At 46.1% G+C, this 25,236-nt stretch overlaps 1 protein-coding gene across 1 annotated transcript in view; it reads left to right on the top strand.

Annotated features, from left to right (window-relative positions):
• Nucleotides 1–25,236, top strand: part of LOC119394783 (beta-mannosidase-like) — a 163,995-nt gene that overhangs the window by 107,619 nt on the left and 31,140 nt on the right. Inside the window, exons 7-11 of the mRNA XM_049415987.1 lie at nt 3,131–3,278; nt 4,183–4,325; nt 6,840–7,016; nt 20,974–21,115; nt 24,816–24,955. Of these exons, the coding sequence (XP_049271944.1) occupies nt 3,131–3,278; nt 4,183–4,325; nt 6,840–7,016; nt 20,974–21,115; nt 24,816–24,955 (750 nt within the window). The remainder of the gene's footprint in view (nt 1–3,130; nt 3,279–4,182; nt 4,326–6,839; nt 7,017–20,973; nt 21,116–24,815; nt 24,956–25,236) is intronic.

Below are 25,236 nucleotides of genomic sequence, written 5' to 3'. Positions count from 1 at the left end.
GTGGGGAAGCGTGAGAGACGAAACCCCTCTTCAACCTCCCCCCCTCCCCATCCCTGCCCTCCTCCCAAAAAAAGAAAGGAATAAAAACTACAGAAAAAAATATGTGCGTGTACAACAGTTCGCTCGCGTGGCCGCAATAACAGCTTGTAGGAATGCTTGACCTGTTATAATATGAAGTCACAAAAACATTCCGACTTTATTATTTATTAAGTGCCGAGCACTTTAGGGGCCCGGGCTGTCGTATGCTGTCGTCGCTTGGCGTAACGCAGGCAAAACCACGTATAAAAATAGAAAAAAAGAGGAAGCAAACGAGAAATAGAAATGGAAGAAATAGGAAGACAAATAGAAGTAAATAGAAATAGAGAAAAAACGACAGAAAAAACTGGAGAGGAGAAAAAGAAAGAAAGAGAAAACCGAAGAGAAACAAGGAGGGCTGCCAAGCTCCGCACTTCTTTCAGGCTTCTTTCAGGAAGCTTAGCACCACTAGTGCTAAGCTGCCTTAATTTTTTTTAACACGAAAGTTAAAGGCTTTCATGACGTATTTCCGTCACGGAAATACGTCAGCAAAATGAACGCCATCAGATGGCAAATAAAAGAAAACTATAAGAAAAGTTCAGTTGTCAGGAGTCGAACCCGCCACTTCTATGTACATCATGAAACTGCGGATATCGTCAATAGCAACAACGTACGGTTTCTCTACTGTGATGTGCGAGTCAAAATCTAGTTAACGAAATTTCGCTCCATGAGATATCCACTTTGTGATGGCTATTATTTCGACGGTATACGTTCTCTGGACGAGACAGTATAATCAGTCACCTAAAAGGCAATATTGATAGAACTCGGGGAACAACGTTAAACGAGAATAATTTTTTTTTTTTTGCGAGCAGTTGCTTTAGAGCGCAGCTCTTAGGCGCCCGTTCCTGCGTTGAGCGGCGTCGCAGTTTGCGTCGGCGTAACCGATAGAGCGAACGCGTAGCGCTCGAGCGCTGGCAGTTTCTGTGGCAACGAATGTTACATTGCTACCACTGCGGAAAGTCAAAATCTCATACACATTTGGCGTGCCCCAACACGAAGCTGCGCTCAGAATTCACATTAGGCAGTATCGTAATCGTGGGTGAATTTCTTGTTGTGTGAGTTCACTGTCGGCATGGTACAGCCACTATTCAAGAGGCAGCGTGAATAGCAGTGTTTGGCAGGAGCCCGCGTACGTCCGCGCAGTGCATGCTAAGCAGCCATATCAGCTTCTCTTTGTTAAATGTTTTCTTTTGTATGTAGAAGATTGTCATTTCTTAAAACTTGAATATAACTTATGTACACATTATAACTAACTAACTAACTAACTAACTAACTAACTAACTAACTAACTAACTAACTAACTAACTAACTAACTAACTAACTAACTAACTAACTAACTAACTAACTAACTAACTAACTAACCAACTAACTAACCAGCTAGCTAACTAACTAAACATCTGGCAGGTACTCCCACAGTGAAATTTAGAACCAAATCGAATACGAATCGAACAGGCATCATGCCGAATCAAATATACCAAAAAGTATCGAATACTGTTCGAATAAATTTCGAATAGTAAGGCCACCATTTTCAAGACTAGCCTAGAATTCTAAAACTTTTTATTTCATACAAATATTCACAAACTTTAACAATGTAACATTACCGTTACATTTAAACAACAGAAGATACCACAATTATGTAAATGAGAAGTGACAGACACTAATGCCAAGGAAAGTATAGGGGGTGTTATCTGCAGTAATTAGAATATAAATGGGAAGAAAATAAACTGGACGAAACGATAACTTGCCTCTGGCAGGAACCGAACCTGTGACCTTCGGATAACGCGTCCGATGCTCTACCACTGAGCTACGGCGGCGGTCATCCTCCCGTCCACATTATGGGGTATATATGTGCATTTAAACCTAGGAGTGTTAGTCAGCACCAATCGCAGCCATGGCGGCGAGTGTGGAACACTCTTTTTCTACCTTTTGGCGTCACGTAGCACGTGATTTTTTTACGAGCTGACAGCTGACCAATAATCCGCATACTACCTGAAGGCATGGAGTCTGCCAGAACGAGACCCTGGCTATGAATGATGGAAAGAAGATGACTTTTTTAAGGGCTCGTTTTTGTTTGTTAGACACAATAATAATGAGAACTAACAGACACTAATGCCAAGGACAGTATAGGGGGTGTTATTTGTAGTAATTAAAATATTAATGTGAAGGAAGTAAAGTGGACGAAAAGATAACTTGCCGCCGGCAGGGACTGATTGTGCATGACTGCCCTCAGATTTCCGCAGCAAGTCATCTTTTCTTCCACTTTACTTTCTTCACATTTATATTCTAATTACTACAAATAACACCCCCTATACTTTCCTTGGCATTAGTGTCAGTTAGTTCTCATTATTATTGTGTCTAACAAACAAAAACGAGCCCTTAAAAAAGTCATCTTCTTTCCTTCACAACTATGTAAACTATTTTAAGCTCGTATAAAGTAGCGACTCGAGCCTTCGGAGTATTTTTTTAACAGTAGGGCAAATGCAGAAGTTACTTCAGTATTCGAGCTGGTACTTTGTCACCAGCTTTTAGATAACACTAAGGCCTAAAAGCTAAATAATATTTCGTGAATGAATATCATGAATCTCATGATAGTGATAGGGGATTGATGACACATTTGCTTCGGCGACATTGGAGCTTTAAGCGAAACTTTCTTAATTCGGTGATGGGTAAACCTACGGTAGTCCCGTAAAACCTCGACCTGTAGTCGTCGCCGTAATTCATCAATTAAAAAAGGCAAAAGTGATCCTTCACTCTTCCAATGTGTTGTTCATTTGGAGTTTTCCCGCCGGCGCTGATTATTCGAAAAATATTCGGTGGTTAGAACATGCGCTATTCGATTCTACGACCGAATCGAATAGAACGCTATCCGATTCGTTATTCGAAGTTTTCCAATATTCGCACACACCTAAACACTACGGAGTGAACCAGAATTGCAGTTTTATATGCATACATGCACGTTTCTTGGGAATGCATTTTTGAACCGACGCATTGATTGCAATTCGTCATAGCGTTTTTTGATACTGAGCAGCCAAACTGTGATCTCCTCCTTCCATAGGACATGGAAATACAGAGCTGGTGGCCGTCCGGCTACGGGAGTCAGAAGCTGTACCACCTCAACGTATCCATGTCTGTCGATGGCGAAAAGTGTTACAAGGCCATCAGATTTGGGTTTCGCACCGTTGAGCTCGTGGAAGATGTTATCTGTAAGTCTCCCTCCAACGTATTTCGACCATTGTTTTCATAGTTGAAGAGATCAAAGTGCTTGATTGCTTCCCGCAGCCTGCGAGGCATGCACTCTTATATACTAAGCGTGTTTGTCACATCATCAGTTCATTAATTCTTCTTTTATTTCTCACTTCTTTCGAAACTTAGGACATATTATTGTGAAGTTTTGACTCATCGAACAATGAAGAGCGTGCGATTTTAGAAAAACATATTTCGTTGGCGTTTAAATGCATTTGTTGGCGTTTCAATATTGTTTAATTTCAATCGTGGATGTGCATGCCATAACGAATATGTAATATACATTGTGAATATCGGTACAACTACAAGTACGTGTACCTAAACACATGCAACCGATAATCTCTTTATTTTTCCTATGTAACAATTGCATCGACGCTTTCTAAAGACGGCCGTGACATGGATATCTGGTGTTAAGTACACTGGCTACACTTTTCTATCTATCTATCTATCTATCTATCTATCTATCTATCTATCTATCTATCTATCTATCTATCTATCTATCTATCTATCTATCTATCTATCTATCTATCTATCTATCTATCTATCTATCTATCTATCTATCTATCTATCTATCTATCTATCTATCTATCTATCTATCTATCTATCTATCTATCTATCTATCTGTCTGTCTGTCTGTCTGTCTGTCTGTCTGTCTGTCTGTCTGTCTGTCTGTCTGTCTGTCTGTCTGTCTGTCTGTCTGTCTGTCTATCTATCTATCTATCTATCTATCTATCTATCTATCTATCTATCTATCTATCTATCTATCTATCTATCTATCTATCTATCTATCTATCTATCTATCTATCTATCTATCTATCTATCTATCTATCTATCTCAAATTTTTTGTCGATGCGTGTTTTCTAGCCCATGGCACTGAAGGTGCGGAGTTCTACTTCAAAATCAATGGTGTGCCAATATTCGTCAAAGGAAGCAACTGGATTCCAGCGGACATCCTTCCAGAGAGGGTTACGGAGGCATACATCAGAAACTTGCTGCAGTCCGCCAAGGTGGGCTTCTTCCTGAACACTGCCTTACTTCCAGGTTGAATCCAAAATATACGATCTCGATTTATCACTCAAAAGAAATTCTCTGCATTAGAGGCAAATTACGTTTCCTAAAAAAGGAGATTATTTTTAAGAAGTGCTGGAAGATTGCACTAAGTCGCGCAAAGCTTGTCACAAGTAAATCTGGTCGATCCTCAAGTCTTTAGGCTAACGCCGGTTGCTGCTATGCTGTAACTTGTTCTTGCTAGGTTTTTCAGTGTTGTTAGTAGGATTTGCTATCGTCTAACTAGGTTTTGCTTGAGGATCGACCATCTTCGCTGTGCCAAATTTCGTGCGACTTAGTGCAAGCGTCCTGCAATTGTTTTGTATGTGTATTTCTATTTCTTTCCCTCTCTCTCTTTTTCTTCCTATTTCTTTCTCTTTATATTTTTTCTTTTTCCTTCCGTTATTTTTTTACTATCTCTATATTTCGTGCTTGCTTCCTTTTTCTTTCTTTGTTCTATTTCTCTCTTTCTTTCTCTTTCTTTGCTTATCTTTCTTTCTGTTTTTCTGCATTTCTTTCTCTCTGTTTCTCTCTTTCTCATTCTTTATATGCTATGCTTCACTCTCTCCCTCCTCCTTTCCCTCCTTCTCACCCTCATTTTCCTTTCCTACCCCTTGCTGTACGATACTGTACAAGGCTATGCTAAGTTCTGTCAGCGTGCCTGGTTAGCCGAGTTGTTAAGACGCTGACCTTCGGATCGTGCTTACGCGGATTCGAATCTCACCGCCTCGTGGGGAATTTCTTTCGCCAAAATATTCTTTCTTTCTTTTTCTTTCCACCTCTTTCTCTCTCTCTCTTTCTCTTGCTATACGCAGCCCGCCTGTTGCCCAATTTCTGAGACGCGTGCCCGTTCGTGATGACGATAGCTTTTGGATCGCGACATTACGCCAAGCTAGAACGGCTTCGCTGTTAAAAACAGCAACAGAAAGTTGCTTGTCGGGCGTATTCAACGAAAACAAGAGCATTGAAGAGGCGAATATTAATGTGAACGACAGATACCAGTGCGAAGTGTAAAAATTTGTTTCTTTCATGACTTAAGCATAGCGACGGAAAGTAACAAAGCTCTGCTACTGCAGACTAAATAGCGGTGCGTTCGTTTATAGTATAGCTGACGCACCTGCCGTGGTTGCTCAGCAGCTATGGTGTTTTGCTGAGTTCGGTTCTCGGCAACGGCGGCTGCACTTCCATGGCTGCGATATGCAAAAACACCCGGGTATATAGATTTAAATGCATGCTAAATGCATGCTCTGCGTCGTCAAAGTTAATCAAGATAGCTCGCAAGAAACGCGAACGCGCCCCCGTCCGCGTCAGACAACGCCGACGCAGCGAGTTTGCTAGCGAGTTTCCTGATTGAAAAAATCGACTGCTCGCGCTACACAACCGTCACCGGCCGCCGCGTACATATAGGCACTGGATCTTGACCTGCAATGTAGTGCCGGTGGGAGAGAGAGAGAGAGAGGTTTATTTATAGAAAGGCAGAGAGGTCGGCCTGAGCGATATTATGCTCTAGCCTGCTACTCTACACCGGGGGCGGGGAAAGGGGAGAAAAAAGAATGATGGATGACGATGGTAAGTAAGAGAGGTGAGTATGTACAGTCCCGTCTAGGTGGTGCAGTGCTATAGCCGCGCATCCAGTCCAGTGGCTTGTAGGAAAGCTGCAACCGCTCTTGAGTGCCGGTGGGAGATTTCTATTGTGCGTAGTTGAACAATAAAGATTCGCAGCGTGCACGTTAACTAAAAGGGGACTGCGAGTCTCTGTGTATGATCTCGCTTCTGTTTGTCCTTGCTCATTAGCAGTTATTTTGCTGTGGGAAACAACGGCGCACACTGCATGCTTCACCCCTCCACAGGTTTCACGTTAATGCAGCTGAAACACCCTTCCTTACATGCTTCGCCCCTCCCCAAATTTTTTAGGACGTGACGTAGTAAAAAAAAATGGAACCGAGTAAATGCGGACAAAAAAAATGCAGGAGAAAGCAAGAACAACCTATGCATCTTCATTTCGTTCGTCGAAATGTTCTTTTTAGACGTCTGACCTTTTAACGTTACCTTTTTTCTTCGCTGCATTAAGTGTTTTCCCACAAATAGAACTGAGGTTCTGTTCCTCAAATTAGGGAATTGTTGGCCTAGTTGGTGTTTACTTAAGGACATATTTTAGCCGCGAATTAGAACACACACAAGAAAGGGAGGAACGCGACGACAGGACGAGCGGCTCGTCCTGTCATTGTGTTCCTGCCTTTGTTGTGTGTGTTCTAATTCGCGGCTAAAATGTGTACTTAGAGAATTAATACACGGTAGTGTCCTTTTTTAGCTAATGACTTTCATTGCAACCATTGCAACGACAGAGCTCGTTTCGTAACTTCTGATATCTGGCTAGTGACGGTGGTCAACTACTTGTGGTATTCATGGGTATTCAAGTACGCAGAGAAACGGCGCAGTGAAAAGAAAACGAATGGCATTTTTCATGCGCGCAGGATGCCAACATGAACATGATTCGTGTGTGGGGTGGCGGTATTTACGAGAAAGACTACTTCTACGACCTCGCCGACGAACTTGGAATTTTGATCTGGCAAGACCTGATGTTCTCCGTCAGCCTCTATCCTGCAGACGATGACTTTCTTCGCAGTGTTGCCACTGAAGTGAAGCAGCAGGTTGGTCCGCGACTTCGGAATTGTTTTACCACGAAACTTTTTACCTCTACTCCATGCGTTCCCTAGAGGGAAGTGGGGGATATTTTGGGGGGCTCGTGTCCGTATGTAGACCAAAAAAGTGTTGATAGCAAATGGAGACGGCGCAGTTGGCGGAGCGCGGCCACACGGAGTTGTGTGGTGGTGCTGTTGTAGTATGACGTGGAGCACTGCGAGAAGCCAGAGAAGGCAAGGCGCCGAGACGGCGCAGCGCGCTTACGCCGAAAAAAAAAAGAAACTAAAAATGCGGAGAGGCGTTGACAGTGGTGATGCTAACGCAGACAGCCAAAGCGGGACCGCGCAAAAGCGGTGAATGCGTTGAAAGACCATGAGTCGGAGGAAGAACGTCACCGTCTGTAGTCGCTCACGACGGTGAAATGAGTGGAGAGGCGTCTACAGCAGCAAAGCGAATACAGCTTCGCTGGTAATTCCTCCGCATATGAATGCAGCGGCCTCACGAACCTTTTGTAGTGTTTCTATGCGAACAAGACCAAAGGTGGAAGATTAAAGGGATGAGAAGTCGTCAAATGAGGTATGTAGTTGGAGACAATGTTTCGACAATAGGCCTCGTCCTAATCAGGAAGTGATTGTCTGGTTTACAACCTGTTTCGCGTATTGATTACGGAAATCGGAAAATTTTGTCTCTGCCTACGTTGCGAACCATACGGACGAAATCTAGTAAGTTCAAGTACATCGTAGACGAACTTTATCCAAGGGGCGGTCGTGATATTGAGGCTGAAGAAGTTCATAAAACCTCACAGAGGTTTCTGATAGTGGTCGTTTCAAAAAAGTGTGCCTGTTCACTTATAGATACGTACAAAATGGTTCTGATGATGAGACGGGAGAACCAGTTGATATAGGTGTGTGTCCATAACTATATATGCAGACGATTTATCTGAGTATCTATGATATGCGAGTTCGATTCTTTCCAGAGTCGCAGTAACATTAACAGACTTTTTATTGTCCTTGAATAACACCGCAAAACCAATATCACATACCCCGCAGCCCACATTGTCAAACGATTTTCTTTTTCTTCGCTTGGTTCCTTCAGTGGAATTGCCCGGTTCCCTACCCATGAACCATCATCATCATCAGCCTGTCTACGCCCACTGCAGGGCAAAGGCCTCTCCCATGTTCCGCCAATCAACCCGGTCCTGTGCTTTATGCTGCCACGTTATACCCACAAACTTCTTAATCTCATCTACCCACCTAAATTTCTGTCTCCCCCTCACGCGTTTGCCATCTCTTGGAATCCAGTCAGTTACCCTTAATGACCACCGGTTATCCTGCCGACGTGCTACGTGCCCGGCCCATATCCATTTCTTCTTCTTGATTTCAACTATGATATCCTTAACCCCCGTTTGTTCCCTAACCCACTTGTACGTGGACGTGGTGAAGAAGTTAGAGAAGGACTGAGGGAAGAAGAGGAAGATGAGGGTGTTCTAAATAAAGAACATGGCTGACACCATAGCCTAGCCCAACGTGTATTATTACAAATTGGCGCAGCCACGTATAGTTCCTGTGTGGACATTCAAGTCAAGATGTGGGTGGACTTCACCATTGGAGCAAATCAACGCGGTGGCATCCGGATCTTGGCTGCAACGCCTCAAGATGAAGAGGAACAAGCTCTTCCGGAAGCAGTGAGCACTGACGAATTTATCTCCTACATAAGCACTAGAACGAAGCTCACTCCAAGGGATTTAATTGCTAAAGGAACAGTGAGGATCAATATGAAACTTCAAGATTATGAGAATTTTGTTCTGACTCCAGTTGGAAATTACGCGAAGCCCGCTACCGTTGCTTTGTCTGACAGCTCCGTCGAGCTATTCAACAAGTTTCTTGCAATGCAACAGGAACAGAACAGGCAGCAAAATGATTTAATGCGGTTGCTTGTAAACGTGACCGAACGAATAAGCAGACCGAGTCTCGAACACGTGAAGCCAGACATGTTTGATGGAGAGTCTAGCAGTCCCGAGTCCTGGCTAACATTTTACGAATATGCATGCAACGAAAACTACTGGCACAGTGACGAGGATAAAGTGAAAAACATGCGATTATTCCTCTCGGGAATAGCGAAGAGTTGGTATGAGTTGCGTGTTAACGCTCACAGCAACAAGCCATGGACAGAGTGGAAAGACAGTTTTCTCAGCTCTTTTGGCGAGAACAAGGTGTTGCTATGGGACAAAGCAATCGCATTCAAGTACACGTCTGGATCTGCACTCAGCTATTTTTACGAGAAAAGGCGGTTGCTCCAGCTGGCTGACCCATCCTTGCCCGAAACGTCTGTGGTTCCGCTTATCATCCATGGTTTGAGTCCGGACCTCCAGAAGCAAATACAAGTGAGAGGACGCAAGACGGTTGAAGACCTTCTGCGGGGAATGCGAAACCTCTACCTCCAGGACCTAGGAACCCAGCGTCAAACCATGACACCTGCTGCAAGGTGTACAGGTGCCACACGAGCTGACGAAAGACGCCCCTTTGCAAACTCGAAGTCTACCGCAACGCGTGTGTCATTTTTAACCGACCAGGAAGACTCATGCCATGATGAGGAGCTAGATGACGTGACAAAAAACTAAATAAAGAGGGTCTCGGCTTCCGCCCGATGACATCAAGAGAAGCTGTTTATTTGTCGCATACAAGTCTATCGTACATATCTATTTTTGTTAATGGAAAGCAAAGGAGCGCGTTAGTTGACAGCGGAGCCAGCGTCACAGTCATAAATGCCAGTATTGTTGAGAGTGAGAAAGTAAAACAGGGACGACCTGTAGAAGTACACGGATACGATGGAAGGCGAGATGTTCACGATAAATGGACTTGTGTTACCATATCGTGTCTCGGAAACACTGTCGCTGCGCAAGCACTGGTATTGGACGGAGTGCCCTATGAATTACTCCTTTCACGTCCAGCCATCAGTGCCCTTCACCTTAACATCTACTGGACTGGAGAAGTGACTACAGAAGAAAAGCGCCACAGCCTCAACGCTTCAACTTCAACTTCACCTCCGAGGACTCTAAGGAAGCCATCGTCAGGTGAAGATGTGAAGACGCTTTACCCGGAATTGATATGCTTGAAAGGATATCCTACGGCAACTACAAAGTTTGAGGTACCATTCAAGCTAGATGATACGACGGTGGTGAGAAAAAAGCCCTACAATATGTCAAGGGAGAAAAGAATGTGGCTTCAGAACGAGATCCAAAAGATGTTGGATGCACAGATCATTCGCCCATCCACATCTCCATTCGCGTCGCCCATCACCATTGCACCTAAGGAAGATGGAAGTCTTAGACTCTGCACAGACTATAGACAAATTAATAAGCAGACAGAGCTTTTTCCGTTTCCTATGCCACGTATAGACTCTATCATAGATGAAACGGGTGGATGCAGAGTGTTCTCGCGCATTGACTTATGCAAAGGTTTTTGGCAAGTTCCGCTATCTGAAAAATACAAGAAATATTCTGCATTCATAACGCCCTTTGAAATCTACGAGTATAATCGACTCCCATTTGGATGGAAGAACTCACCCGCTTGGTTCCAGAAGATGATGAATGACGTTTTGCGACCGTTTCTTGGGAAGTTTTGTAACGTCTACATTGACGATATAATTGTTTATTCCCGCAACGAGGATGAACATTCAAACCATCTTGTTAGAGTACTTCAAGCACTTTGTGATGCCGAGCTCAAGATTAACGAGAAGAAGAGTGAGTTTTTCCAAAGAAAAGTTGTGTTTCTGGGTAGAGTATTTGATGGCCAAACCAAGACAACGAAACAGGAATCCGTAGAACGAATAGCAAAAATGCAGAAGCCGTATGACTTACACTCTTTGCGGGTATTTCTGGGTTTGGCCGGGCATTTTCGGTCGTTCATTAGAGATTATGCGACAAAAACTAAATGCCTCACAGAAATGACTAAGAAGAATGTTCCATTTCAGTGGACAGCAGAGTGTGATTCCGTTTATCACAGCCTTGTGAGCATCATTTCATCTGATCCAGTTCTCACTCTTCCAGACTTCAAGTTGCCCTTCGAGCTGAACACCGACGCTTCTTATTATGGCACAGGTGCAGTGCTTTACCAAAGAGATGCCGACTGTCCGCGGAGCCGGCAACAGAGGGTCGTCGGATACTATTCGTACACCTTCTCGAAAGCGCAACTTAACTACACGACTACAGAGAAAGAAGCCTTGGCAGTCCTAATGGCCGTACGCTATTTTAGACCTTACCTGGATGGCAGGAGCTTCACGCTCTTCACGGATCATCAAGCCTTGACTTACATCCTTAACCTCGCAGAGCCTAGAGGAAAGATAGCTAGGTGGGTGGCCGAACTCCAGCAGTTTACATTCGTGGTCCATCACAGGCCTGGGGAGCACCTAAAGGATGCAGATGCACTTTCGAGACTTGCGGTCATTCCTGATCAAGAAAACATCAACGCAAACCTGTTGTGGGAGGGAACTGAAGAACTCCAGTTACTCAACGGAAAGTTCGCAGTCCCCGAAACAATGGTGCCTCGAATCTTGGAACTTTATCACGACTCCCCGCACTCAGGCGGACACGATGGCTTTTGGAGGACTTATCGCAAGATCCATCAACGTTTCCAGTGGAAACACATGAAAGATGACGTCCAGCGGTATGTTCAGTCTTGTCATCAATGTCAAGTTCACAAAGCCAAGTACCTTCAGAGAACGGACGAGATGGTCTTGCCTCAACACTCCGACATACCGTTTGAAGTTGTCCACGTCGATTTTGCAGAGCTCAAGAAAAAGGCTGCTGGAGTAGGAAGAACACAGTCTTTCCTAGTGGCAATAGACCAGTGCACAAGAACAGTGGCTGCACGGCCGGGAAGAGAAGACGCGAATAGTGTGATTGCTCTCTTGAGCCGTGAGATGTTTAAGAGTACAAAAGTAGTGATATCAGACAATGGACCAGCGTTTCTAAGCCAGCGTTTGCAAGAGTGGGCGAAGCAACGTGGAGTTACTTTGCGACGCTGCGCGCCGTACCATCCTGCAGGAAATGGCATGGCTGAAAGAATAATACGAGATTTGAAGCAGTTCATTTCAATGTACCCAAGCTTTCAAGGCGGATGGAAATGCTGCTTGGAGGCAGCTGTTGCTCATCACAACCGATCGCACACTGCGAGCATCGGCTGTAGCCCGTATTTTGCGGCATTCGGAAAGGCGCCAGTGCTTCCTGCTGATCAACAGCTTCGCATTGCTGACCGCCTGCAATTGCGCGAAAAGCGAAAAACTTCGGAAGCATACCAGCGATATCGGGAAGATATGAAGAGAAACTTCGACCGCCGCCACAACACGCGGATACCTAAGATACAGCTGAACGATCTGATACTCGTCAGAAAGGGCCTTCCCGGCACGAAGCAGGTGTATTTGGGACCTTATCGAGTGGTGCAGACTGCAGTGCAACAAGGCGTTCTCAAGAGGGTTGGTTACGTAAACGGTGACGGTGTGCTGGAGTTTGCGACTGTTGGAAACGTCTTCATGTATCATCCCAGGAGGGATGAGTCTTCAAAGAGCGGGAGTGTACGTGGACGTGGTGAAGAAGTTAGAGAAGGACTGAGGGAAGAAGAGGAAGATGAGGGTGTTCTAAATAAAGAACATGGCTGACACCATAGCCTAGCCCAACGTGTATTATTACACCACTCTGCTCTCTTCCTGTCTCTTAAGGTTACACCTATCATTTTCCTTTCCATCGCTCGCTGCGTCGTCCTCAATTTAAGTTGAACCCTCTTTGTAAGTCTCCAGGTTTCTGCTCCGTAGGTAAGTACCGGTAAGATACAGCTCTTATATACCTTCCTCTTGAGGGATAGTGGTAGACTACCATTCATAATTTGATAATGCTTGCTGAATGAGCCCCATCCCATCCTTATTCTTCTAGTTATTTCACTCTCATGGTTCGGCTCCGCGGTTACTACCTGTCCTAAGTAGACGTACTCCTTTACAACTTCCAGTGTCTCGCCACCTATCGCAAAGCGCTGTTTTCTGCCAAGATTGTTCCACATTACTTTAGTTTTCTGCATATTAATTTTCAGACCTGCTCTTCTACTTTCCGTATGCAGTTCAGTAATCATGAGCTGTAATTCGTCTCCCGCGTTACTCATCAATGCAATGTCATCAGCGAATCGCAGGTTACTGAGATACTCTCCATTAACTCTTATCCCTAATTCTTCCCAATCTAGGGCCCTGAAAACCTCCTGTAAACAAGCGGTGAATAGCATTGGAGAGATCGTGGCTCCCTGTCGTACGCCCTTCTTTATTGGGATTCTGTCGCTTTCTTTATGGAGGCATATAGTGGCTGTTGATCCGCTGTAGATTTCTTCCATTATGTTTATATAGGCTTCGTCGATGCCCTGATTCCGCAGTGCCTGCATGACTGCTGATGTCTCCACCGAATCAAATGCCTTCTCGTAATCTATGAAGGCTCTGTATAGGGGTTGGTTGTATTCCGCGCATTTTTCTATCACCTGATTGATAGTATGAATATGGTCTATTGTTGAGAAGCCTGTACGAAATCCTGGCTGGTCCTTTGGTTGATTGAACTCTAATGTCGTATTAATTCGAACATACAGGGCGAACATACATGCGACACATGGATGCAGCGATGGCGTAGTGGTAGAGCATCAGCCTCGCACGCAAGAGGTCCGTGGTTCGAATCCCGGTGCCGGACAATTCCCAACCGGATTAAAAAAAATCCGCGTGATGATGGAATTGTGTAAAAAGGCCTGGGGTGCAGCCTCACTGGCGACCACAGCCAGCAATGCACTCCGTCACCAGAGCAGGATTGGCCACCCTGGTGTAGTACTTGGCCACTACCTCCCACATGAATACACCAATGAACCATGAATCCATCCCTAAAAAGAAAAAAAGACAGCTGATCCCTTCGTCATAGGGATCGGTATTACACGAAAGTGAAACGTGTCCTCACAGAGGTACGTAGTTGAGCGTTTATTGTGCATTCATATATAAGAGTTTGTTTGTCTATCGGTGTTTGGCAGCTATAGCACCGTCAAACAAAAAACGGCGCACGAAACGAACGCACAATTATACTCCTGAAAGTAACAACTGTCACAGTTGTTATTTTTATGTGTTTGAGCAGCGCGCTCCTTTCGCAAACGCGGCCGCTGCAGCGAGCGAAGCCACCTTTGTGCGCTTTATAACTTCAACGCAACCTTTGGGGTGAACGCACAAGACGTACAAACCACCCCCATCACGAGATAAGCGCGCGCGCGCACGGGCGACCACGCCCTGTAGAGCAAAGTACTGAGGCATCGAAACAAGCGGGGCGACGACCTTTAAAGCGCGCTTTTCGCGCCCTTAGCGCCATCTCGCTGGTGATAACGAGAACATGCTGAAGTGCCACCGAGCTACGAGTACCACCATCGGTAAATTGTGTATACAAATAGCAAGCCGTTCGTACGCTCTGTGGCCGAGTCGTTTAGCGCTGCGCGCTGTGGAGCGAGGGGTGGTGGGTTCGATTACCAGTGACACAACTTCTTATTAGTTTTTCTTTGTCATTTGTTAGTGTACATTTTATAACGTAATATCCGTGTCGGAAATGCGTCAGTGAAGTCTTGGTGGACCCCGGCATAAAACACTTTCGTGTTAAACCTCATATGACACATACGGCACATATCCAATCCAGTACATATGAAATTTCTTTTCATACGATATTTTTGGATATATTGCATAAATGTTACATTAATTTTTTCGAGGGACACGGACTACCTGGGGGACAAGGGTGGCAGAAAAACTATCACATATCCTGGAAAGTGCGCAATGTATATTGAGCTCGCTAAAATAGAACTGAAACGTGTGAATCGTGTTCTTAGACTTACGTTTTTCTTAGCGTTCTCTTCAGGTATTGGTGGACGCATGAAAGGCGATAAGCAGTCACGCAATTCTTACTTAGCCCTGGTTAACCTACCTGCCTTTCTTTCGTCCTCATTCTCTCTCTCTCTCTCTCTTCTATCTTACTTCGCGTAGGTTCGTCGTCTGCAACGTCATCCATGTCTGATCGTGTGGGCTGGCAGCAACGAGATTGAAAATAATCTGTACTCTGACCTATGGTGAGTAATACACCGAAGCCACAGGGCCCCGTTGCATTTCGACTAAGCCATACATTAGTTATGTCAGTATTACGTGCCAAAACCGCGATATCGTTATGAGGCACTCCATAGTGGGGGACTAGGGATTAATACTAATAGGAAGGTGTTCTTGCATTTCTGCCCCATCGAAATGCGGATCAGGAATCGAACCCGCGTCGTCAACCTTAACTAAGCCCGCGACCAAGCCTGCAGTGTTGCGTGGTGCTGGCCACTGGAATCCTGGACTGAAGACGAGCCTCTCAAGCTCCAACAACCATATATTTACATAGAAATTTCGAGGCCACCCTGACCCCTGACTTAGGTGTCTTGTAGTGGCACTCGCACATCGGCGTTCGTGCGCACCTTTTTCTTTGTCATCTGTTAGTGTACATTTTACAACGTAATATTCGTGACGGAAATACGTCAGTGAAGTCTTGGTGGACCCCGGCATAAACATTGTGTTTCGCCGCGCAGCCGAAGCGGATCTCAGAGGCCACGTTGAAAGAAGCGTGTGGTTGATATCTGCTCCGCCAGGTGCCGTTCCCAACTGTTCACGATCTTTCGATGAACTCAATCACTTAATAATAATAATATCTGGGGTTTAACGTCCCAAAACCACGACATGATTATGAGAGACGCCGTAGTGGGCGGCTCCGGAAATTTCGACCACCTGGGGTTCTTTAACGTGCACCTAAAGCTAAGTACACGGGCCTCAAACATTTTCGCCTCCATCGAAAATGCAGCCGCCGCGGCCGGGATTCGATCCCGCGACCTGCGGGTCAGCAGTCGAGCGCCATAACTACTAGACCACCGTGGCGGGGCAACTCAATCACTTAATTTTTATTAATTATTTCTACAGTTAATTGCCCTCATCTTAAAGGTATGCTTCATCATATATATCCAATATAACTCTTAACTTGAACCAGAACCATCTATTTCTATTTTTTGAAGACGTTTTCTGAGTATTCGGGAAACCGCAAGTAAGTGCTCGACCGGAAGTGCTTGGAAGAGAAGCGAGAGGGAAACCCCTTGCTCGTGCCATTAAATAAAATGGTTTCTCTCTCTCTCTCTCTCTCTGACGAACGCGAAGGTTTAGCGTACCAGAAGGGATGACTGCTTGTAGCATATCCGCTAACGATGTTGAAACCTTCGTTTGCGTAGCGTGCCTAACAAAATGCACAAACGATGTTGAAACCTTTGTTTGCTTACCGTGCCACGGGCCTGACAAATTCGCCAAATTGGCGAATTTGTGAGGCCCGTGGTGACCTAAAATGACGAATGGCGATTTTTTGGCGATTTTCGGCTTAGGTCTCCACTGAGTTATGCATCTCAAACTCAGTGTCTTCCACTGAGTTATGCATCTCAAGCTCAGTGTCTTCGCAATAAATGAGTGGCAACGTTCTTTGTATTTTTCTTGGTTTTAGACCCACGAGCAGAATGTGCACATTACGCCATTACGCGCCATTCGGTATGTCCGTCCTGTAAGTCGTGTGTATCTCATCAATTCATGTAGATGCAGGAGGTACTGGAGCGTCCCTTAGCGGCATTCTAGCAAAATATAAGTAAGCGGACTGCTTTGCATGCCGCGAGGCGGTGGTGTTTGACTATAAGTTTATGGCTTTAGGTGCTTTAAGCTTACCTAAGTTTCGCTTCTGAAGGGGCTAGACAACGTGTTGGCCGCGCGCTCCGACCATTTGTTCCGCCTAATCTCCAACTGTTCTGAATAGCTTGGCGACTTGTTCACTTTTGCAGTATGCCGTAATTCAGCTCGTAAAGACTGTTTTGGAATAGCGAAGAGAGGTGAATACGCGGCTGTTTTTGCAATAAAAATTATTTATTCAGGCATTTTCTACTGTTCTCGGTGAGCGTGTGCAATGAAAACAATTGCTATATAGCATTTTACATTGTCTACCTGTTCATATATAAAGCATTGGATGGACGCGTGTAGATATCAATGACTTTAAAAAAGCGTCGGTGGCGTTCGGTATGATATTAGTTCACACTGAAAAGGTATAAGACTCACTAATGATCGGTTCCTCTAAGACTTCTGTCGTGTTACCTTCAATAAACCTTTTAACCCTTTAATTCACAGAAGGGTAAGTGAAACTGTCTACAAACAGCACTTTCACGAAAGTTTTCGCACTGTTTTTACTTTTGAAATGAGCGGTAGGGATGGAAGAACATCGTGAGCGTTTCATTCATTCACCTTTGCGCCACCACGCACATTTTGGGGCTAGTAGGAGAACCAGCACCAAGCACTCCCATGGTGAAGCGGGCGGTGCGACTGGTATTGAGAAATGTCAATATAACAAGGGTTTTGGATGGTACTGTATCCTACCGAGCTATACATAAGTGGAAATTTTTGTTACTAGGTATGCCGCACATGTCTAGAATGGCGACTTTTTTGGTGAAATTTGTGAAAATATTGCTACTTTTGGCGACTATTTCCTCGCAGTTTGGCGACATTTACTCGAAAATCAGTGGCAACCCTGGTAGCTTCTATTTCTTAGCGAGTGATCTTTGTATTCTGTTATTCTTATTTGCATCTTTACTTCCTTTTTTTATAGGGGAAGTTTCAGCACATCTTTGGACGACTATAGAAGGCTGTTCGTTTACACCATAAAGAGAGTAATTGACAGAGAGGATAAGTCACGCCCCTTCCTGTCTTCGTCTCCTAGCAACGGCAGGGACGGAAGCCCCGTCTTGCACAACACTTCGCTTCCTGTACGCCTGAGATTGGATCATATTGACATCTGGAATCATGGTTCTCCGAACAGCGAAGAGCGTGGCGACTGTGAGTGCTGCCAGAGGTTACCGAATTTTTGAAGGAACACAAAACGAGAAAAACGATTTTTCTATTACCAGTAGATTACTCTTTCACAATTCCAAAATCACCACGCTTGTAGCTTGAAGACTCCTGCTAAGCGAGAAAACGCCCGAAATGAAAATGCGGGTGGCGACGCCACCTTTAAGTTCACCCACAAAACGTCGTGACGTCATAGTTTTTTACGGGGTCTAAGGCCTACGTAGCTCCTAATCGGTAAAAATGAAGCACATTGACCTCTGAGGGGGCCATAGACTTAACATACCAAGTTTCAGGAACTTTCGTTAAGCCAATGTCCCCTCAATACGACGAATACAGTTTGAAATCCGTGACGTCACGCGCGGAGATTTCGGCGCTAAATATAAAAATGAATCTTTGTCGTTGATTTTATCCTCTATTAATGAACGTATGGTGGTAAAATTAATGACATTGGAGTTCTCATAGTACAGCTTATCAATCTAAACTAATTCATTGTTTCACTTAATTGTCCTTTTAAGCAAAACTTCTATCACAATAGTTCACTGGTTCTCAGCCATGAATGTTTCAGGGACCCCTTATACACCACTGGAACGGATGGCGGACCCCTCGCAGTGAGGGAAAGCAGGAGGGGGAGGGGAGAGGGTTCATAAACTAACACAAAATGAAGCTAAAAATAGGTGCCTTGTATTTCTACCTGGCAACGAATGGTGAAACAAAAGCGCCACGTCAATTCGATCTCAAAAGCTTGTCAATAAGTTGTGCGGTCTGTAGTCACAATCAACCTGTTTCTAGCTATATTTTCTTTTCAAATATGCAAGCCTGGAAAAAGCATGCTCGCTTACATATGTCGTAGAAAACTACAACGAAATCTTTATAGCCATCTCATGGAGGAGGAACATAATTCAGCTTCACCGTCATGTAAAATGGTTATGTGGTGAAGCATACTAAAGATCAGAGGGGGCCGCTGTCACGGAACATAATGGGTTTTGCGCACCCCCAAAAATGATCTCGCGCAACCCCAATTTAGAAACAATGTTCTATGAGCCACAGATTACGGTGGTGGTGGCGGCGTCATAGTTCGCGAAAAACCCGACGCCGGCGAATGTGCAGAAACGCGGGTGTGCACTAGTGAGGTCCTCGAAGGTGCGCCGGTCACATGGGTATTTTTGTATGGGCTGGTTTCCATTAACTGATGTTCTCTCGATCGTGGGCTTGTCAGCGATCAGCCATTTCTGCTATGGCAGTCTCGCATTTTGTCACGGTCACCTGCCATTTCACGTTGCCACATTTCATAGCTGACTTTTATTGTTTCATTTAATACTTTTGTTGCCTGTATCAGCAAACGTGTTGCGTTGCTAAGCACGAGGGTGAAGGTCCTATTCCCGGCAAGGATGGAGGGAAACGTTATGAGGGAACATTGCGCAATGCAATGACAAAGAAAGAAAGAAAGAAAGAAAGAGAGAGAGAAAGAAAGAAAGAAAGAAAGAAAGAAAGAAAGAGAGAAAGAAAGAAAGAAAGGAAGAAAGAAAAGTAGTGCGTCATTCATGCACATGCCAAGTTCCGCTTTCCCCCCATCTTCCCGTTAGTGCATGATCTCCTGAATTTCTTCTACCGTTTTTTTTTTATTGCGATAGAAATTATATGGACAGTTCCGACGGGTTTTTGTCGTCGCCGTTGCCGTCGCCGTCATGCCATTCCGGTATGAAGTCCAAATCGATAAAATTCCCCCGCATATCGTATGTTCTACCGCGGCTAAAAGCGTGCTAGCGGGGGCGACGAACGCGGCCGAAGCAGAGATCAAACGAGCCGTCCCGATTCCGTCGCTCGAAGGGTGCATGCGATAACATCACCCCGCTCGAGAGGCCTGCCGTCGAAGCAGACAGGAAACGCCCCACCCATCTTTAACGAGCATGAAAAAAAGACACGAAGACGCGAGGGGGGGGGGGGAGGGGGAGATTCGCGCGAGGAGCAACCTTGAACTTTGAATCTAAGGGCGCGGTCGCGATCGCTGGCGCGCGCGCTATCTCGAAAGCCATCACAGCGGGCGGCTCGTATACCCTTATACGTGCTGCGCTCTCAACGCGAAGTGGCTGGGCGGAGAGCATCGCTCCTTGGAGCGGCCGTATTCTCTTACACCAGTGTTTTGTAGTTACGCGAGATCGGATACAAAACAGTTAGCTGCCAGACTCACTTCATGTAACACTTCAATTTGTTGCTATCGCATTCATTGCTTCGCCTTTGCGGTGAAACTGTGACTTTTTTTGGCTTCTTCACTGTTTGTAGCACTTACGTGTGTAATATCCTTGTTTACGCGCGCCCTCGTGTAATTTCTCGCGTTCATCGCTTACGGGTATATTCCATGTGTTTTGCAAGTTTAGTTGTCAACAGGTTGTCATCGCATCACCTCAAGGAACAGGCAGAAACTCCTTGCTAAGGAATTGCCAGATAGTGCGAAAACATCATTTGTAGATGAATTACTTAAAGGGGCACAGACACGAAAATTTTCAGTTGTCGTTTTTTTGCGTCAAATCAAAGGCCAAGCCCTCAAGAGCCTATAAAAGGTAGTGCTTGTCGCGTGGTTAGTGCCGCAGGGGCACGGACACGCAGAGACTGACGCGTACACGCTGCTCGCTCGGACGAAAATGTAACCTAGACTTTATTGGGGTACGAACATATATATGATGCACGGCAGTAACAGGGGGCGCCACACTCCAGTGGCGGCCTAATCAAAAGGCTGAATTGTGGCGACCTCTACATCTCCCCCCTTGAGAAAGTCTGATGGGAGGATGGAGGACGCCAAACACATCACAATGTCATATAATATTCTGCAAGCTTAGCATAACCGCAGCACCAGAGCGACAAAGACAAAGTGAAGCGACCGTGAACAGGAAGGGGGGAAGAGAAGAAAGAAGAGAAGATGGCGATGATGTAGCATCAATAAACTACCGAAGGCGCACTGCTTTCGTAGACTTTTACATTTGGCGCAGCCGAGTAAAGAACAAGATGTGGGTGACGTTCAACGTGGTACAGCGAGACGGCCAGCCTATCGTGACGGGCTACAAGCTCGACGGAGAAGACTTCGTGCCTGCACCAGAGGAGGCAACGACTCCGGCTCTACTGCGGACTATCGCTTCCAAGGCCAACGAAGCACTGGGCGACATCATCGCTAAAGGTACCACGACTATTAACATGGATCTCGAGGAGCTAAGTTGCCTGACTAATCAAGATCTCTGCAATACTCTTAGCCTCGACGGAAATGCATTTAGCCGCGACGCAAATGCTCAGACATTCTCAGATGCGATGTTGCAACTTGTCGAATTGCAAAGTCAGCAAGCCCAACGCCAAGAAGCTCTTTTAAGTACACTCGCAGCATGCTGTAAAGTCGGAGCCCAAATAGAGCCAGAAATATTTGACGGCATCTCTTCTAGTGTTCATACATGGCTTGACCACTACGAATACGCCTGCGAAAAAAATTCTTGGTGCTCGGACTTGGACCGCGTGTTCCATATGTCAAAATATTTAACTGGAAATCCCAAGAAATGGTTCGATATCCGTATCGTAAAACACAAAGAACAACCCTGGTGTGCATGGAAAGACAGCTTTCGTTCTGCTTTTCAAGGCAATGCGCTCGAGTTGTGGGATGACGCGCTTACATATAGACAGAAAGAAGGAAAACTTTCTGAATATGTCTTTGAAAAGTGTCGCCTACTTCAACTCGCAGAGCCTAAGCTTCCGGAATCGGCCATTATACCGCTTGTAATGCTTGGAATGACGAGAGAATGCCGACAGCAGACACAACTCATGTCACCCCGCTCCCTAGAAGACCTTCTTTGTATGATAAAGAATGTTATTGTCACAGATACCTGTATAAAAACGAGGGTCACATCGCACAAAGCAGCCGAACTTAAGGATGCACGGCTACAGGACGAAGCATGCTACGAATTTATACGCACTAATTGTCCAAGCCCTCTACCTTCAAGAACCGCGAGACACTTCAGGGACTGCGACAGCAGGGAGGCCACAGAAACTCAAACCCGACCGAGTAATGAAATAGAGACTGTATTTATTACAAAGACACACATTCTGTATGCTACTATGCTTGTCAATAATCAAGAAGTGTCAGTAATTATTGATACCGGAGCATCTGTAAGCATGATAAATGAAAGAATTGTGTGTCCCCATGCCCTTACGCACCTCCTTCAGCTGGCACAGCCTAAAGGAAGGCTGGCTCGGTGGATAAGTGAAATCCAGCAGTATAGTTTCGAAGTTTCGCATCGCCCCGGACTCAAGCATCGAGACGCTGATGCGCTTTCCAGATTGCACGTGCCAAAGGAAGCCAACTGCGAGAGCGTAAACATGGCAACGCTTTGGGAAGGCACACAGGATTTACAATTTAAGAATGGTCGCATACACGTACCTGAAACAAGTGTGCCGTTAATTCTTAGACTGTACCATAATAGCCCGGAATCAGGTGGTCATGATGGTTTTTGGAGGACATACCGGAAGCTTACGCAAAGATTCACGTGGAAAAACATGAAAGCGGATGTTGCACGCTACATCAAAACATGCCACGAATGTCAGGTTCACAAAGCCAAGTTCAAGCCAAGAGGGAACCAGATGGTCATGCCAACATACTCAGACGTTCCATTCGAAGTGTTGCACCTCGACTTCGCCGAGATAAAAAAGAAGGGCGAGGGCGTCAGAAAAACGCAAGCTTTTCTTGTAGCAGTGGATGAATGTACGCGGTTCGTTGCTGCCAAGCCCGGAAAAGAGGACACGAACTCCGTTATTCAGCTCCTTGAAAGAGGCATCTTCAAAAACGTGAAGGTTGTAGTGGCTGACAACGGACCAGCTTTTCGAAGTGACAAGCTCCGAGTTTGGGCACAGCAAAGAGGTGTCGAGCTTCGTTTCCCTGCTCCTTATCACCCCGAAGCCAATTCTCTCGCTGAAAGGGTAATTCGTGACCTGAAGACATTCATCGCACTCTACCCACAATTTAAGGGAGGTTGGAAATGCTCACTCGAGGCAGCAGTCTCACATCATAATCGCTCTTACACAGCTGGAATAGGATGCAGTCCACATTTTGCGGCTTTTGGAACAAGCGCATGGCTTGCGGCTGATAAAGAGCTGGACATCGTTGGTAAAGTGTCACTCCGAGAAACACCATTGTCAGCACAACAGCGGAAGAAGTACCGGTGTAACATGAAGAGAAACTTTGACAAACGACACATGGCAAAGATGCCGGATATTATGCCTGGAGACATGATTCTGGTGCGCAAAGGTCTCGATGCAAAATTTCCGTTCATTGGCCCTTTCAGTGTGCTCAAAACGGCAAAACAACAAGGAATTTTGAAGACTGTGTACTACCAAGGCCTGAGAGGAAAAACAGAAGAAGCTTCCATAGGAAATGTTCTCCCATACCATCCCAGGAGGGATGAAGACAGACGGTTGGGAGGATATAATATTCTGCAAGCTTAGCATAACCGCAGCACCAGAGCGACAAAGACAAAGTGAAGCGACCGTGAACAGGAAGGGGGGAAGAGAAGAAAGAAGAGAAGATGGCGATGATGTAGCATCAATAAACTACCGAAGGCGCACTGCTTTCGTAGACTTTTACATGTCACAAGTTCAAACGGCGCGGCGGAACAACGCGCCGGCCGTAACGTGTTCGTGTAACACCATCACTACCGTCCCTGGCTGCAGGGGAATGTTGCAAAGGCTGCCCTTGGGGGACCGCAGGTTCCACGCTGTTGGCAGGCTGAGGTTCCTGAAGAACTTGCTGCGGTGGCGATGGTTGCTGTGCAGCTGTTGGCAGCGATTCCTCACCGGAGGCGGAAGGCACGAAAGGCACTAGGTGACGGCGGTTGCGCTGCAGAACACCACCTCGGTCTGTTTCAACCACATAGCTTCTTGGCCTTTGCCCCGGGCTGAGGACCGTAGCTTGCACTTGGTCAGGGCGCACCCACACACGCTGACCCGTTTGGAGAGGTGGCAGGTCTCGAGCTCTGTGATGCCTATTGTAGTCGTCGGTCTGATTACGCTTGTAGGCTACATCCTTGGCGACGACATCTTTCCTAGGCGGCCAGTTGGGATGTAGCTGGGAGTTTTGCTTCGGGACTCTGGTTCTCAGCTGACGTCCCATCAACAGCTGGGCTGGACTGAAGCCATCGACTCCCGGAGTGTCCCGATAACTGAGCAGAGCGAGGTGAGGGTCTTTGGACTTGCGGAACAGGTCCTTGACTGTTCGTACCATCCTCTCTGCCTCTCCGTTTGACTGGGCGTAGTGTGGGCTACTGGTCGCATGGTTGAAGCCATAAGACACTGCGAATGCCGCAAACTCTTGCGACGAGAACGGTGGGCCGTTGTCCGACCTGACGTCTTGTGGGATTCCGTGGCGTGCGAAGATGCTTTTGAGAGCATCGATGACTGCCCGAGCTGTAGTGCTTCTCAGGGTCACCACCTCGGGGAACCTCGAGTAGTAGTCCACCACCAGGAGGAACGTCTGGCCATTGAGATGGAACAAGTCCATTCCAAGAAATTCCCAGGGACGTCCAGGTAGAGCTGTGGAGACTGGGGGTTCTGCAAGGCTCACCCGGGTGGATGCGCACTGTTCGCAGTTGGTGACGAGAGAGGCGATGTCTGCTGAGATACCCGGCCACCAAACCGACTCCCGAGCTAGGGCTTTGGTCCTGTTGATGCCCTGATGGCCTTCGTGCAACAGCGTCAAGACCGCTGGCCGAAGAGACGATGGGATGACGATCCGGGGGCCTTTCAGCAGGATACCGTCGCAGACAGAGAGCTCGTCTGCCACGGAGGCATACTTCGACACATGCAGAGGTAGCTTGGTCTTTCGTGGCCAACCTTGCTGGCAGAAGGAGATGAGAGCCTTGCCCTCTGCATCGGATTCTTGTGCCTGTCGTACATCTTCAGGGCGGAGTGGCAAGACTTCCGACATGCAGCCGACTACTTGTGCTGCGAAGAGTTCCACCGTGTCTACAGGAGTGGATGCCTTGTGGGTGATACGTGATAAGGCATCTGCTGTTGCTAGCAGTTTTCCTGGCACGTGCAGCATGCGAAACTGGTACTGCATTGTCTTGAGCCGTAGTCTCTGAATACGAGGCGGCAACATATCCAGTTCCATCTTGCCCAGAAGTGAAACGAGAGGCAGGTGGTCGGTCTCGACATCGAAGGTGATGCCACGGACAAACTCGTCGAACCTTTGGATAGCCCATGTCGTTGCCAAAGCTTCTTTTTCGGTCTGGCTGTAACGCTGTTCGGTACTCGTCATTGACC

The sequence above is a fragment of the Rhipicephalus sanguineus genome, chromosome 5 (genome assembly GCF_013339695.2).
Source record: "Rhipicephalus sanguineus isolate Rsan-2018 chromosome 5, BIME_Rsan_1.4, whole genome shotgun sequence".
In the NCBI taxonomy this organism is placed as follows: domain Eukaryota; kingdom Metazoa; phylum Arthropoda; class Arachnida; order Ixodida; family Ixodidae; genus Rhipicephalus; species Rhipicephalus sanguineus.
Note: the sequence above shows the minus strand (reverse complement) of the source record. Positions and strands in the feature narration are given on the sequence as shown.